Source organism: Neofelis nebulosa, chromosome 8, assembly GCF_028018385.1.
Source record: "Neofelis nebulosa isolate mNeoNeb1 chromosome 8, mNeoNeb1.pri, whole genome shotgun sequence".
Taxonomy (NCBI): Eukaryota; Metazoa; Chordata; class Mammalia; order Carnivora; family Felidae; genus Neofelis; species Neofelis nebulosa.
Window position 1 is genome coordinate 51,174,404 of NC_080789.1, and position 14,776 is coordinate 51,189,179.

The 14,776-nt window shown below is 40.0% G+C and overlaps 1 protein-coding gene across 2 annotated transcripts in view; it reads right to left on the minus strand.

Moving 5' to 3' along the window:
* The window catches only part of HMGA2 (high mobility group AT-hook 2), a 137,914-nt gene that overhangs the window by 10,102 nt on the left and 113,036 nt on the right, over positions 1-14,776 (minus strand). For both annotated transcript variants that reach the window (XM_058742117.1, XM_058742118.1), the window contains one exon: positions 2,198-2,230. In XM_058742117.1, coding sequence (XP_058598100.1) covers positions 2,198-2,230 — 33 coding nt within the window. The remainder of the gene's footprint in view (positions 1-2,197; positions 2,231-14,776) is intronic.

The following is a 14,776-nucleotide window of genomic DNA, read 5'->3' on the forward strand; positions in this document are numbered from 1 at the left end:
CAGGAATTATCCCCTTAAGTAACACACGGTATTCCACTCATCCGACTGTATCCCCTATGTGCCTCATATCCACTGGCACTCTGTGGTCATTTGTTCAACAAATGTTCACATGTCTTCCCGTGCGTGTTCACCAAGTATCTTCACCTCCGGCTGCACATTAGAATCGCTTGGGGAGTTCATAAAAAATACCGATGCTTGGGTCTTCAGACCCCCAAAAATCAGAATCAGTGAAGGGTAGGGCCGGTGGGCGCAGGCAAACTTGCTCTTCAGGAAAAAAAGGTCCTGATCGGTAGCAGCTGTCAAATTCCACGGTGTAAATACTTACATCATAGTCGGTTTCAAGCTACCTACTGGACGTCACCTAACACAGAATTTGAAAGAGGTGCTCACGATTGGCTCACAAGGGCTGGCTCTGCAGATACTACTGGGCAGGGTTCAGGCATATACACAGTTCAGGTACATGGTGATATATGTATGTCCTATATGATCTCTAGGTGATTCTACCACGCAGCTAAGGCTAAGAAACTCTGAACCAGATTACACATTTCTTGGATGCAGTAACTATTTCATGTGTCTCATCTTCCCTATAACACCAAGAATAGATACTGAGTCAATGTTGTTAACAGACCACAGAAGGTTATTAATCTAATGTTCATAGCCAGTGATGCAACAGTGAACACGGAAGTATCCTTTGGCTCAAGTGAACTGACTTTTAAATTTACTTTCTCTTGATTTTCTTACTGATGAAAGATGAGAGGCTAAATATATTCGCAATCTCCTACTTCAAATGTCAAGTTTTTGTTTCTATTTTGTTTTGTTTGATATTGTTTACAAACACTCAAACACTGGTATTTATTTTTAGTTCCCCCTACCACTGTTGGCTTTTAGGAATGGGGGCAGCCCTGAGAAATTTTTTTCATGTTAACTCTGCTTTTATTCTACTTAACACATACATGTAATTACGCTGACCCATTTTCCCTGCATGCTTACATGTGTTTAGAAGCTTTAGTTCTCTTTCAAGCAGCATTTGTAAAGAATAGTAGACACATAAGATTGCTCGGATGGTCTTTCCCAGTCAAAGCAACATTGTCCCAAGAGAACAGGGTGCAAAGTACCTTTTTAGAGACCTCCAGAGAAAAGATCACATGGATATTTTCAATTATGTGAAAGAGATCTACAAAGAACTTGATAACCCACAACACCGGGTAACAACTTACTTCAGCAGTTTCTGTGTGATAAAGCCAGATCTCCTGGGTATCTCTTTAAACTTGGCAGGGGAGAATTGTGGGACATATTTACACTTTAAGAATGGTTAAATTGACTCTTGGTTAAATTTAGTCGTGGTTAATTTAATCTTCAGGTTTTTTCTTCCTTCAAGATCTACTTCCTCAACAGATACAATTCTTATGTTTCCATGTATAGATTATATTTAGGACAAAAACACCAAGCATAAAGAGTAAGAAAAGTAAACCTGGCTCCTCATTTTGATGTTGCCAACACCTCAGAAACTGTGATGCAGCCAAGAAGGCAGGACCTGAGGGTTCATCAATCTGCAAAATTGGTATGACTTAATTTCCCAGTTTCTCAGCCCTCTTTGAGGATGTTTTGGCTTATCCAAGGTTATGGAATAATTCAATGAACAGATATGTTTCCTGTCATGAATCATGATCTATCTTTCAGCTAATAAGTCCTGCATCAAGTCAATGGAATATGGGTAGATAGAAGGAAAGGACAAAATTTGATGTTTAAGATTGGCAAAACACATGGTAAGAGCATTAAATATTTCGTATGAGGCACTGAAATAAAGATTTTACTTTTTAAAGTATTTCTATTTGCTTTGTACACTTCAGGCCTTGATCTTCTACGGTTTTCTTTTCTTTTTTCTTTTAAGATTTTATTTGTAAGTAATTTCTACACCCAACTTGAGGCTCAGCCTTAAAACACCTTAAGATCAAAAGTCCCAAAAGCTCCATCAACTGAGCTCACCAGGCGCCCCTTACGGTTTTCGGTGACACAACTCAGACTATGTATTCCTGGCTTTGTCTGAAGGACACAACGAATTTTCATGAATACTGGGATGCTGACATAATCAAAACTAGAAAAGGACACATTTAAGGTTTAATTTTAGGTTATATCTTTTCACTTTACTCTTTATATTAATTGGAAGGAAAAGAAAATCATAATGCCCATCTCTTACCTGAGCAGGCTTCTTCTGAACGACTTGTTGTGGCTAAGGAAGAAACAAACAAACAAAAAACCTGTTACGTCTTAGAAGGAAACATACTTCATGACAATAATTAAGTATACGTGTTTCAAATATACACATTTGTCTGCAAAAATTTGGTTCTAAAATTAGATTCACGGGAGGTGTGAAAGGGCCTAATTTGCTAACATTTTGTTTTAAAAACACTCCGCTCTCTTGGGATACAGTTTACATATGATACAACTCACCAATAATGTGTATGATTCAGTTTCTTTAGTACATCCGGAGAGTTGTAGTGTCATCATCATCACAACCTAATTTCAGAACATTTCACCTCCTCTAGAAGAAACCCCATACCCGTTATTATTGACTACCCCCCACTCCCTGCTGCCTGCCTAGTCACCCTACCCTCCCTAACCAACCACTCATCTCTCCGTCCCTGTAAATCCGCCTACTCCAGACATTTCAGGTAAATGGAATCATACAATATATGGTCTTTTGTGCCTGGCTTCTTTTCCTTAGCATAACGTGTTCCAGGGTCATCTGGGTCATACCATGCATCGGTACTTCATTCCTCTTTATGACTCCATAACATCCCATTGGATGGCCACACCACATTTTGTTGATCCATCCGTCAGCTGATGGACATTTGGGTTGTTTCTGCCATTTGGCTATCATGAATAATGCTATGAGCATTCGTATGCAAGTTTTAGTGGAGACATGTTTTCATTTCTCTTGGGTAGTTTGGAGTGGAATTTCTGGGTCATACAGGTGACTCTAGGATAAACTTTTTGAGGAGCTGTCAGTATTCCAAAGCAGCTGCACCATTTTACATTTCCACCAGCAATGCATGAGGGTCTCAATTTCTCCACATACTTGTCAACACTTGCTGTTGCCTGTCTTTTTCGTTATAAATATCCCACTGGGTGTGAAGTTCGTCACTGGGGTTTTGATCTGATTTTTCCCTAATGACAATTGAGGCTGAAAATCTTTTCATGGGCTTATGGGCAATTTATTTATCTTCTTTTTTTTTTAATGTTTATTTATTTTTGAGAGACAGAGAGAGAGAGAGAGAGAGGGAGTGGAGGAGGGGCAGATAGAGAGGGAGACACAGAATCCGAAGCAGGCTCCAGGCTCTGAGCTATTAGCACAGAGCCCGATGTGGGTCTCGAACTCACGAACCGCACCATCATGACCTGAGCCGAAGTCGGACACTTAACTTACTGGCCCATCCAGGTGCCCCAATTTATGTATCTTCTTTAGAGAAGTATCTTCCAGATCTCTTGCCCATTTTCAAAAGTGTCTTTTCATTATTGAGTTAAGAGTTCTTTATATGTTCTGATATGAGTACCATCAGAATATGATTTGCAAATGTTTTCTACCATCCTGTGGGTTTGTTTGCTTTCTTGATGGTTTCCTTTGCAGAATATTGTATTCTATCTATATCTGTATCTAATTACGTATATAGAACAGAATTCTCTTTTTTAAAAAAAAATTTTTTTTAACGTTTATTTATTTTTGAGATAGAGACAGAGCATGAACAGGGGAGGGTCAGAGAGAGAGGGAGACACAGAATCTGAAATAGGCTCCAGGCTCTGAGTGGTCAGCACAGAGCCCGACGCGGGGCTCGAACCCACGGACCGCGAGATCATGACCTGAGCCGAAGTCGGACGCTTAACCGACTGAGCCACCCAGGCGCCCCCAGAATTCTCTTTTTTGAGTGAAACACCTAAGGGAAGTTTTTTCTACCCAGCTTAAATGAATTTTCCAATAATTAGAATATTAGAAAGATATTTAAATCTTTCTTTGGTATTGTAAAGTTGGGATTTGAAGCACGAGCTTTTTGATGGATGACTTCCAGTACTCACTTTCACACCTGAATATGAGCCTTACTTCTTCTATGTACCTATCACTACGGTTTGCAAGTCCAACCGAGCCACTCTGATGTGGCCAGTGACGCACTTTCGTGGCACAAATGAAAAAAATAAAATTTCTACAGTTCTCCCAAATGACAGAAGTTAGGGTAAATTCACTATATCGTGGGGGCATACAGCTCCTATTCATTTTCCTTCCTCTCGGAATTTCTGTGATGATGCGATTGTCCTATGGCTGACGTATTAAACATGTTACATAAAGATCATCAGAGCCTTTTTTTTTTTTTTTTGGATGGACGAGATAAACAGTTTTAAAAATGGCAAGATACTTTTGTTCACTGAAAAGAAAAAAAATTCTGCCCTTTGACTTGAAAATCACAGGAGAGATGACATCATGAAAAGCCAGGTATGGAGACGATGTCTTCTCCAAGTGGAACTGAACCAAACGTGATTAGGACTTCTTGCCTCTGAGGGTCCAAAAGTGTGTGCTAAGAGAGTATTCATTTCAGAAGAGCCATGTGTCAGGACAGACCCTTTCTTCCTTCTCTTTCTTCCCGCCGATTACACCTGTACACATGTTTACTCCCAAACCGCTTCAAATCCCCACGCATTCTTGCAGGCTGACTGGTTTCTACTGCCCAGAAGTTCCCCTCCTCTTTTGGCTGAAGATCCCGCATTCATGTGGCTTCTGCGCACTGCGGGGCTCAATGAAATCCTCTGAAAGGGCTGCCAACTCACCCAATTTTCCATGAATTAGGTCCTGACACTTCAATGAGGGGAAAGACAATGTCTGAAACTCTGCCAGCGCTGGCTCCCGGCCTAGCCCGTGTCACAGAACCTCTCCCAGCTGCCCTTGCACACAGCACTTCATACTTTTCCGACCACCAAACAAACAGACCCTTGAATGCGCTCAGTGCCAGTTGGGGTTACGGCTGCCAGCATGTTTTCCCAGCCTCTGGCACCCAATGGCTCCAGACCGTGCCGAGAAAGTTTTTTGTTGTTGTTATTTTGTTTGGTTGTTATTTTTTTTATGAATGGCTTGGATAGAAAATGCAGACGGAAGCATAATACTACAGCCATTCATAAAAAGGGAAAGGAAACAAACCGTAGTCTGGCAATCTTCGGAGACACCAAACAAACTGCAAGTCTCTTATCTTCCTTGAAGTATCTCCTAGCTTAGGACTAAGTGTTGATACCTAGAAAACAGTTGCCCTTTAGGATTCCTGTCATCAGAAACATGGTCGGCCGTATATCTCTTTAAGAACTGAATAATGTCAACTACGCATATCAGTCTTTAGTGTGACCGGCAGGATACTTTCCTGCACCTCAATACATGAGTAATATTTTGCACATGCTTTTCCCACATAAAAACCAAAACCCTTTCTATTTTTCGCAGCTGCCCCTTTGTGACCAGGAGGTCCCAAGCCTTATTATTTCCATTTTTCCCCCCCGCAGGGAAACTAAGGTAACTAAAGTAACTGAGGTAAATAGGGAATTTAAGTAACCTCCCGGAGATCATTTTCTCAAGCTAAAACAACCTGAGTCTTCTAGTTTTTTTAATACCCTGTAAAACGCTCCGAGGAAACCCATTTTCTTCCTTAACCAAAAATAAATAAGTAAATAAATAAATAAATAAATAAATTCAAATTCAGGTCCAATCCAGGAGGAGAATGGCCTTGATTTCCAACTCCAGATTCACCTTCTTCTTTGGGATCTCTCAGGATTCCCCACTGCCACCAGGGCCAGAGGTAGGCCATGGCTTCCCCAGCAGGGCCCAGCTCTGGTTCCACAGGCGACTCCAGGCGACTCCAGTCCTGAAGACACCAGGCGACTACCAGAGGACAAGAGTTAGGTCCCAAAGCTCCAGCTGATTCTCTCTCCCCCACTGGAAAGTCTGCCTTTATTATCAAGTGTGGAGGGTCTAAGAAGTCCCTTTTAAAGGCATAGATTTCATAATGACTGTTCTAGTGAACAAATTAGCAAAGTCCTCTATAGTGGCTCATTTGGATGATTCTGCTGATTGTTTTTAATAAGTCCGTGCCCATGAGTTCCTACAGCTTGGGCACCTTGTCGACTTGGTGTGCAAACCCCTTCGTGCCCTGAAATCTGGGCTACTTTATGTTATTAAGAGATAGTTACACCTTTCAAAAAGTTTGTAATGCAAATCTCTCGTTCAGCCGTTGTATTTAAACATCTAAAATACAGTAGGTAAAAGACAGCTTTCCAGCCAGAATGAAATGACATCATCAGCGACTACAAAGGACTTCGAAGGAATGCTGTGGGTTAATACAACGTTAAAATCAAACCGTGAGAACTAAAAAGACCCCATCCATAGAACAGATCACGTAAAGATGAAGAAAGGCCCTCTTCTCACCACATGGGCTCCAAAGTATGGTTCTCTGCAGGCTCATCCTTCCATCGCACTAGTTCAGCCAAATTCAAAGTACCATCTTTACACAAACAAATATTATTGTTAAAGTTTGTACGTAGCGTAGGATACAGCATGCTAAGAAATCACAAAGGATACTAAATGAAAAGCACATACTTTTAGATTTCGGAGATCATAGGGCAAACCAGTATTTCTCCAAACGAAAGGAAAACAGTTATTGATTTTTTAATGTCCACAGAGTAGTTTGGTTTTTGAGATTTTACAGAAAGACACTTGTAAAGTACATGGCCTGCCACACCATCTATTTCAGAATAATTAAGGGGTTCCCTAGCCCTTCTGAGAATCCAGCCTATGGTTCCAGGGAGTCTAGGTATTTAAAGCTGATACTTAGACAGCTAAGCCACCTTTCTAGTAGGCATTGAAAGAAAATCCTTCATAACAAAGGACCTAGACATTAGTAGCTCATTTTTAGTACTAATCTAAACAGTAAATGAAATGAGGCTGGAATTGGGCTTACCAACTTAACTTTTAAAAAAATCAGGTTCAGTGTGCAGTAAAGGGAGGATATCCTTATGAAAAAAGTCTTAAGTTAACCTCTGAAAGAAAATAGCCCTTCGTTTGGATCTTTGTACAGATGGGTCTTTTGGTTTCATGTAAGCAGCAGATTTTTAATCTAATTATATCTTTCGTTTTTGCCAGCCAGTGGGAGGAGGTTTTGTCCACTTTGCTTGAAAATCATAAGACCGTTGTTCAATCAAGAGGTACTTCTGTTCCCTAGCACAATCTTCTCTTCATGTAAATTGTTTTTCATTCTCACGGCAGTTTAGAGTAAGACAGATCCCCTAGCTGTTTACTAAAAGAGAATTTTAAAACCCTCATTTCTTCTGTGAGACATTTAAGGGGACTTTAACTTCTCCCCAAATAACATCTCACAGGTAAGTTTAGCTTTAAAAATTTTTAAATTAAATATGGGATACTAAAACGTTTGCTAAATAGATATTTGTTTTTAGACCTCCAGAGAGTCCTTTAAAAAAAAAATTACTTATTTTTGAGAAAAAGAGAGCGAGGGGGAGAGAGAGACAGAGTGCGAGCAGGGGAGGGGCAGAGAGAGACGGAGACACAGAATCTGAAGCAGGCTCCAGGCTCCAAGCTGTCAGCACAGAGCCTGATGCAGGGCTCGAACTCATTAACCGTGAGATCATGACCTGAGCCAAAGTAGGACACTCAACTGACTGAGCCACCCAGGCACCCCTAGACTTCCAGAGAGTCCTTTATGCCTAAGTCAGCACGTTGAAAGGGTGGGGCTTATGACTGCAATTGTAACCACACAAGTACAACTGCCTTCATATTTTGCCCAAACTGATGAATGCATCCCTACCGTTTGGAGAAAATTTCATTAAGTAAGATTGAATTCATTCATTAAATTGGCCTACTGCTCAATGACCTCATCTGCTTTCTGGACTAAATTAATTGGTTATGTGTAGTAAAAAGTATCAAACAAATTCAATAAGTAGACACAGCCCAGATTCTACACAGGCAATTGTCCAGTTTCTCCATAAACACTCCAAATATGACCATGAGCCACGAGGGCCAGCAGGAGCTGCAAGTCATGTGGTGTACATGCCTATAGGAGTGCTTTTTGACTTGTATTTTGAACAATACCCTTTTTCACCCTTGTCCCCAATAGTTTAAAGGCAAAAATATGACCATTCTTTCTGTCTCTACCCAAGATTCATTTCCATTTCTGTGCTGAGAAATATGCTTTTCACCCTCTGAAATTTCACAATGCCATTTTGGATGTACTTTCTTTGAACATGGTATTAACCCAACTGGAGGGAGAGTACTATCATCAAGAATGAAAATTCTTTCCTGCTTTTCATGAAATGATGTATCAACACATTTGCTCACGATCTTCTGGATTCATAGTTTTGAAACTTCAGTACTCTAGAATGTCAATATTTGTATGTGGGTTCCTTTAACAAAATGAACATGCTCTACAGGTTTTGAACCCTTTTTTTTTTTAGGACATGAAAACCTCTCCCTCTCCTTTTACAAATCAGATCGTAAGTGGAATCCCCCAACAGAAAGCAGACAAAATGAAAATGGTCCTTCTGACAGGAGTATCAGTGCCTCATTCACATGACTTCCACTCCAACCCATTCCTGGCCCTCTAAGATGCCCCTGGAGCCCCTCAATGGAACACCAGAGCTCCAGAGAAGGTCAAATAAAGGTCCCCGATCTTCAGATGCAAATCCTCCATCAGACCTGTATCACCAAGATAGGCAGAGGCAGAGCAATCCTGTTCACTCACATGATTTAGACTGTTGTTAGGTTGAACCATATGAACTTGCATTTGTGTTTGTCGAAAACAGTGAAACGGCAACAATTTCATATAGTTTGGCCCAATAGACTCAAGGTGAGGTGACCATTCTCCTTGTAATTTTTGTGATTTGTCATTAGGCTCTGGTAGCCTGTAAGTACTGTGGATTTTTACATTTTCTGTGCACCTAGATCCTGCACTCAGTTTCCCATGCTGCTCCACCCTGGCTCCTGATCCTGACGCTTATTTTGCCAAAGTTCTGCCAGACTCTGTGGTCTGGTGAAAGGGGGGATTTGCCTATCCTAAGGGTGGTGCTCCAGTTTTCTTGTTTATTCTGCAGCTGTTCTCCCAGTCTACCATGGCGGCCTTTGTGACCATCTAGCTAACCTCTTCTCATACCCACACAAGCCCTTCTGAATTCTACTTCTTCACTGAAAATGAACGGCTGGAATACTCTGTATATAACAATTCCGGGTGGCTATCCAGGAAAGCTCTAAAAGGAAACAACATGTAACTTCTAATTTAATTTAGAATGGTCAACTTCAGCTGTTGCCACCAGTATAAAGAAGTTGAGTTCAGAGTATTCTCTAATGCCAAGCGATCCCGTATTATTTACCTAAGATTTTTTTTTTTTTGGTAATTAGATAGGAACCTGAGGTATCTAAAGTTTGAAGAATTTATTTCAGATCAAATGTTGGTGTGACAGTGTGAGGATGCGACTCGGCTACAGCTATACAAATCCCATCTCTGTTGCACATACCACTTTTCTTGGGCGGGAAGTCTTGTTTTCATGGCTTCCTCAGTTGAGATTGATTGTGCCCCCTTGTGGTGGGAGGCCTTAGTACACAGAAACCACCGACCACGACTAGCTGGTGACAATTTCCCGCCAGCTTAGAAAAAGCTTGAGTTAGGTCATAACTTCTATTTCTTGTGCCTCCTGTGTGCAGTTAGAGATGACTATGCAACGTGTGTACACATGTAGCCCCGGATGGTTACAATTTGACAGCAACATCTGGCTCTTATAGTGCAAAGGAGATTTTGTAGTTCTCTGTACAAAGTCTCCTAAGAAGTGATAAATCTATGGGGAGTTTTGGCAAAATCTCTGGAATTTCTGCTTGGTATTGGGGGGAAGGGGAGGTGATCTTTATTTCATACTCTACTTGCCTTCACTCTTAGACTTTAATGCAAAAGACAAAAGTAAGCATCACTTTAAAAGTATTTATTGGATTACTGTAGCGAAGCGTCCTCACTGCGGCTGGGCTCATTTCATCTATTCAAGAATGAGAATAGGCGCAATCGGCTCTAGCTAGTGTTTATTAACATCAGCCTGGGTGTGTATGGCAACGCCACAGCAGTTCTCATGAAAAAAGATTTGGGGGCCAATGCTTTGGAGTCTTAGCCGACCTTCTGGTGCCTTTCAGACACCTCCAGAACGGAGGGCAAAAAATCAACAGGGGACCCTTTAAAAATTTCAGTGTCCTGATTAGCTTCAAAAGCCAACCATCTATAATCTGATGAAGGTGTTTACTAGCTTATCAAATCCTAATTGATATTTGAGCAACTATACATCAGATGGGGACTGGGTGCACAAAATGAATAATAAACGTTTCCTGGCCTCAAGAAGCCTAGAGTCTAATGGGGGAGACAAAGACATAGATATTAGAATACAATATGCAATTTTAGATTATTTTTAGATTATTTTTAGATTTTTAGATTTAGATATTAGAATACAATATGCAATTTTAGATTATTTTTAGATTATTTTTCTATGTTCAATGCAATCTCTTATGTTCAATGGAATTTTAAGTGTAGAGGGGCATAGTCATGATTACTTTCCTTCTAATAGGGAAAATGAGAGAGTAGAGATAGAAGGGAAAAAAGGATGTAGGAAGCAATTTGACGATTTGATGTAGGAGAAGAGTATCACTTCTTTCCTAAGCTTAAAAATCAAATCAAAACAAAAAAAGATGTAGTATGGGGGTAATGTCAAAATTACGGTTAGTCTTAAAATGATACTGTGATGTGCTCCTGAGTTATAGCATTTCATAGGCATTTTTATTTTATAGAAGATGGCCATGCTTTGGGGATATAAGGCATTCTAAAGTGAACAGCCACACACAGGCGGGGCAAAGGAATACACGGTCTCGTGAGTTGACTTTTCATTGCCATGCTTGCCAATTCTCCAAGATTTGGGGATGAAACTCACCCGTAGGCGAAAATTTCACCTGAGTGAAAATGGTGAGATTAACATTACGTCACAGAAAAAGAATCCATCTGTTTCAGTCCTATTTCCTTATTCTATAAGTTTTTAAGCACAAACACTACTTATTGTTTAAAGGCTCAAATTCGGGGCGCCTGGGTGGCGCAGTCGGTTGGGCGTCCGACTTCAGCCAGGTCACGATCTCGCGGTCCGGTCCGTGAGTTCGAGCCCCGCGTCAGGCTCTGGGCTGATGGCTCGGAGCCTGGAGGCTGTTTCCGATTCTGTGTCTCCCTCTCTCTGCTGCCCACCCCCACCTTCTCTCTCTCTCTCTCTCAAAAATAAAAATAAACATTTAAAAAAATAAATAAATAAAGGCTCAAATTCTTTCTTTCTTTCCTTAGATATTCTTTTTCCCTGCATATGACCATTCATATAGCTAGTGCACTTTACATATGCACACATGGTTAATAGCACCAAAGTAAAATGAATAATTGTTTGAAACCCCATGATGCCGGTTTCAGCAAATCGAACACATATGCACAGACGCTGAGGGGTGAGTTCGAACTTGAGCTAATGTCAACTTTAGCCAGGTATAAAGACTAACTAATGTTCAATGCTGGATGAAAATAGACACCTACGACATAATGGAAATTAAATGATATATTACTGAAGATGAACAATAATTAATACTCCAGGTTGGTTGGTGGCATACCTGAAAGTCCATTTAAGACATAATGTCTTCTTAACATTTGACTGATTATTCAGATAGTCATCATATGAAACTGGATTGGGACTTCTTTTACATAACCAATTTTATATAATATTTATGCCTTTGCTTCTGATAGACACAATGTGATTTTTAAAGTAGTTCTAATTACTTTTATTTGGATGAAAGAGATTTAGAATCATTACCTAGAACATTTCTTTGGGACATCAGCATCATGGTGGGGTGAGTCATTCTTTTTTTCTGTCCTCTCTGATTTACAACTACTCAGACATCCAAAACAGAAAAAAAAAAAAAAAAAAAAAGTTGCCCTTGCACAGCACATCAGGACACCTGAGAGATCCACTGGACTGCAGAGGAGGTGGCAGAGTGAGGGAAATGGCAGTGGAGCCCACAGCAGCCAACGTAGTGATGGCAGAGAGAGGGTGGCAGCTGACCAGCAGTAAGCCAGCAGAACTTTTCCAGCAAAGGAGGTGGAGGGTAAAGGTGGCGAGTGAAGGTCTGCTTGGCCATGTCCTACAGCTGGAGGGACCCCTTGCTCTCTCTGAGAAGAGATGGCAGTGACTGGGGTGGGGAAGGAAAGGAAAAGGAAGTAGGCAGACAAAGAACTGAAGGAAATCTCTCCTGCTATCTGTCCCAGGAGTCAAGAGGATTGCCCATGGACCACTGGGATCCTTCCACCTTGAGAATATCCCTACCGGGCAGTGGGCTTACCTAATGCCCAAGTGCTCAGTACACGTATCTCCTCCTTTGCTGCCACCTTTTCCTTCCCCGCCCCCCTCCTTTTAATATTTGCTGCCGACATTAGTGGGGAGTCAGCTCTGGGTAAAAGAAACCAAAAACATGTGCTATAGCGCCACCTTCTGGAAAACAAAAGGAAGGTTCTAAACTACCGCCTATTGAACTGCTAGAATCAAAGTAAACAAAACCATGCTTAAAAAAGAAAGGTATTCCCTATTTCTGATGTAGAAGCAGAGGCACATCTCATCAAACACCATGAAAAACCATGGTAAAACAGTATCACAACAAGTGACAATTTTCCACCAACTGAACCTAAAGACATGGAATACTGCAACCTAACTGATAAAGAACTGAGAAGAGCTGTTATAAAGAAATTCCACAAGCTACAAGAAAATTCAAAAGCTAACACAACGATCTTAGGGATAAACAGGAGTATTTTACCAAAGAGATTAATATTAAAAAAGTATCAAACAGAAATTCTAAAGCTGAACACCTCAATAAATGTGATGAAGAATGCATTAGAATGCATTGGATCTAAAGCAATCATATGAAAAAGAGAACTAGTGAGCTTGAGGATAGAAATATAGAAATTATTCAAGTGGAAGAGGGGACAGAACAAGATTTTAAAAAGTAAAGAAACCCTCTGAGAACTATTTGACTCCACTGGAGCAGCCAACATAAGAATAATGTGTATCCCAGAAGAAGTGAGGGAGAAGGGAGCAGAGAGCATATTTAAAGAAATAATAGCTGAGAAGTTCCCAAACCTGGGGAAGGAACTGGACATACAAGTCCATGAAGCTAATAAAATACCTTGCTATCTCAATGCAAAAAAAAAATCCCATCTTCAAGACACATTATATTAGAAGTATAAAAAGTCAATGATAAAGAAATAGTTTTAAAGGCAGCCAGGAGAAAAAACCTAGTAACTTACAAAGGTATTCCCATTAGGCCACTGCAGATTTCTCAGCAGAAACTCTCTGGGCCAGAAAAGAATGGAATGACATATTCAAAATACTAAAAGATAAAAACTTTCAGTCAAGAATACTCTACCTGGCAAAATTATCTTTCAGATATAAAGCAGAAATAAAGGCTTTCCCGGACAAACACAAGCTGAAGCAGTTCACTACCACTAGACCTGTCTTATAAGAAATGTTGCAAGGAGTTGTTCAAGCTGAAAAGGCAAAGGTATACAAAACTCTGATAAGGTGAAAAACAGACAGAATTAGAAATGTAATTCTTTTTTTGAATGTTATGTTAAACTCAACTATAGCATAAAGGTTATTAAAAAAAGGATTAAAAATAACCATCGCTACTACAATTTGGTAACATTCTCACAGCATAAAAAGATAATTTGTGACATCAAAAATATAAAAGGGGAAGAGTAAAAGGATGGAAACTTTATAGGCAAAAGAAGATAAATTTCTATCAGCAGAAAAAGGACTATTTTATTAATGAGATGTTTTATGTAAACCTCTTGGTAATCACAAAACAAAAATCCAGAGTAGAGACATGAAACATAAAAAATAGGGAGAAAGAGCAAATCAACATGGAAAACCACAAATTTACAAAGGTAAACAGAAACAGAAGGAAAAAGAAACAATGGAGAAACAAAATAACCAGAAGACAAAAGATAAAATGGCAGTAGTAAATCCTTACATATCAATAATTACCTTAAGTATAAATGGATTGATCTCACCTATCAAAAGGCACAGAGTGGCTGGATGCACAAAAAAACCAAGACCCAATTATATGCTGCCTATAGGAGACTGATTTTAGCTCTAAAGAAACACACATGCTCAAAATAAAAGGATGGAAGGTGATATTCCAAACAAATGGAAATCTTTAAAAAGAAGGTGAGTGTGGCCATAGTTATATCTGGCAAAATAGACTTCAAACCAAAATGTGTAACAACAGACAAAAAAGGCAATATATAATGATAAAGGGGTCAATGTCAAGAAAATACAGCAATCTGGGGCACCTGGGTGGCTCAGTCAGTTAAGTAAGTGTCTGACTCTTGAATTTGGTCATGATCTCCTGGTTTGTGGGTTTAAGCCCTGCGTTGGGCTCTGTGCTAAGTGATGCTTAACCAACTGAGCTGTCCAGGTGCCCCTATGAAATATATTAAAGAATTAATAACATGTCTTAAGGGAGAAATAGACAACAATACAATGATTGTAGGGGACTTCAATACCCTACCATCAGCAATGGATAGATTGTCCAGATAGAAAACAAGGAAATGTTGGAACTGAATCACACTTTAGAACAAATGAACTTAATAGACATATACAGAACATACTATCCAAGAGCAGCAAAATACACATTTTT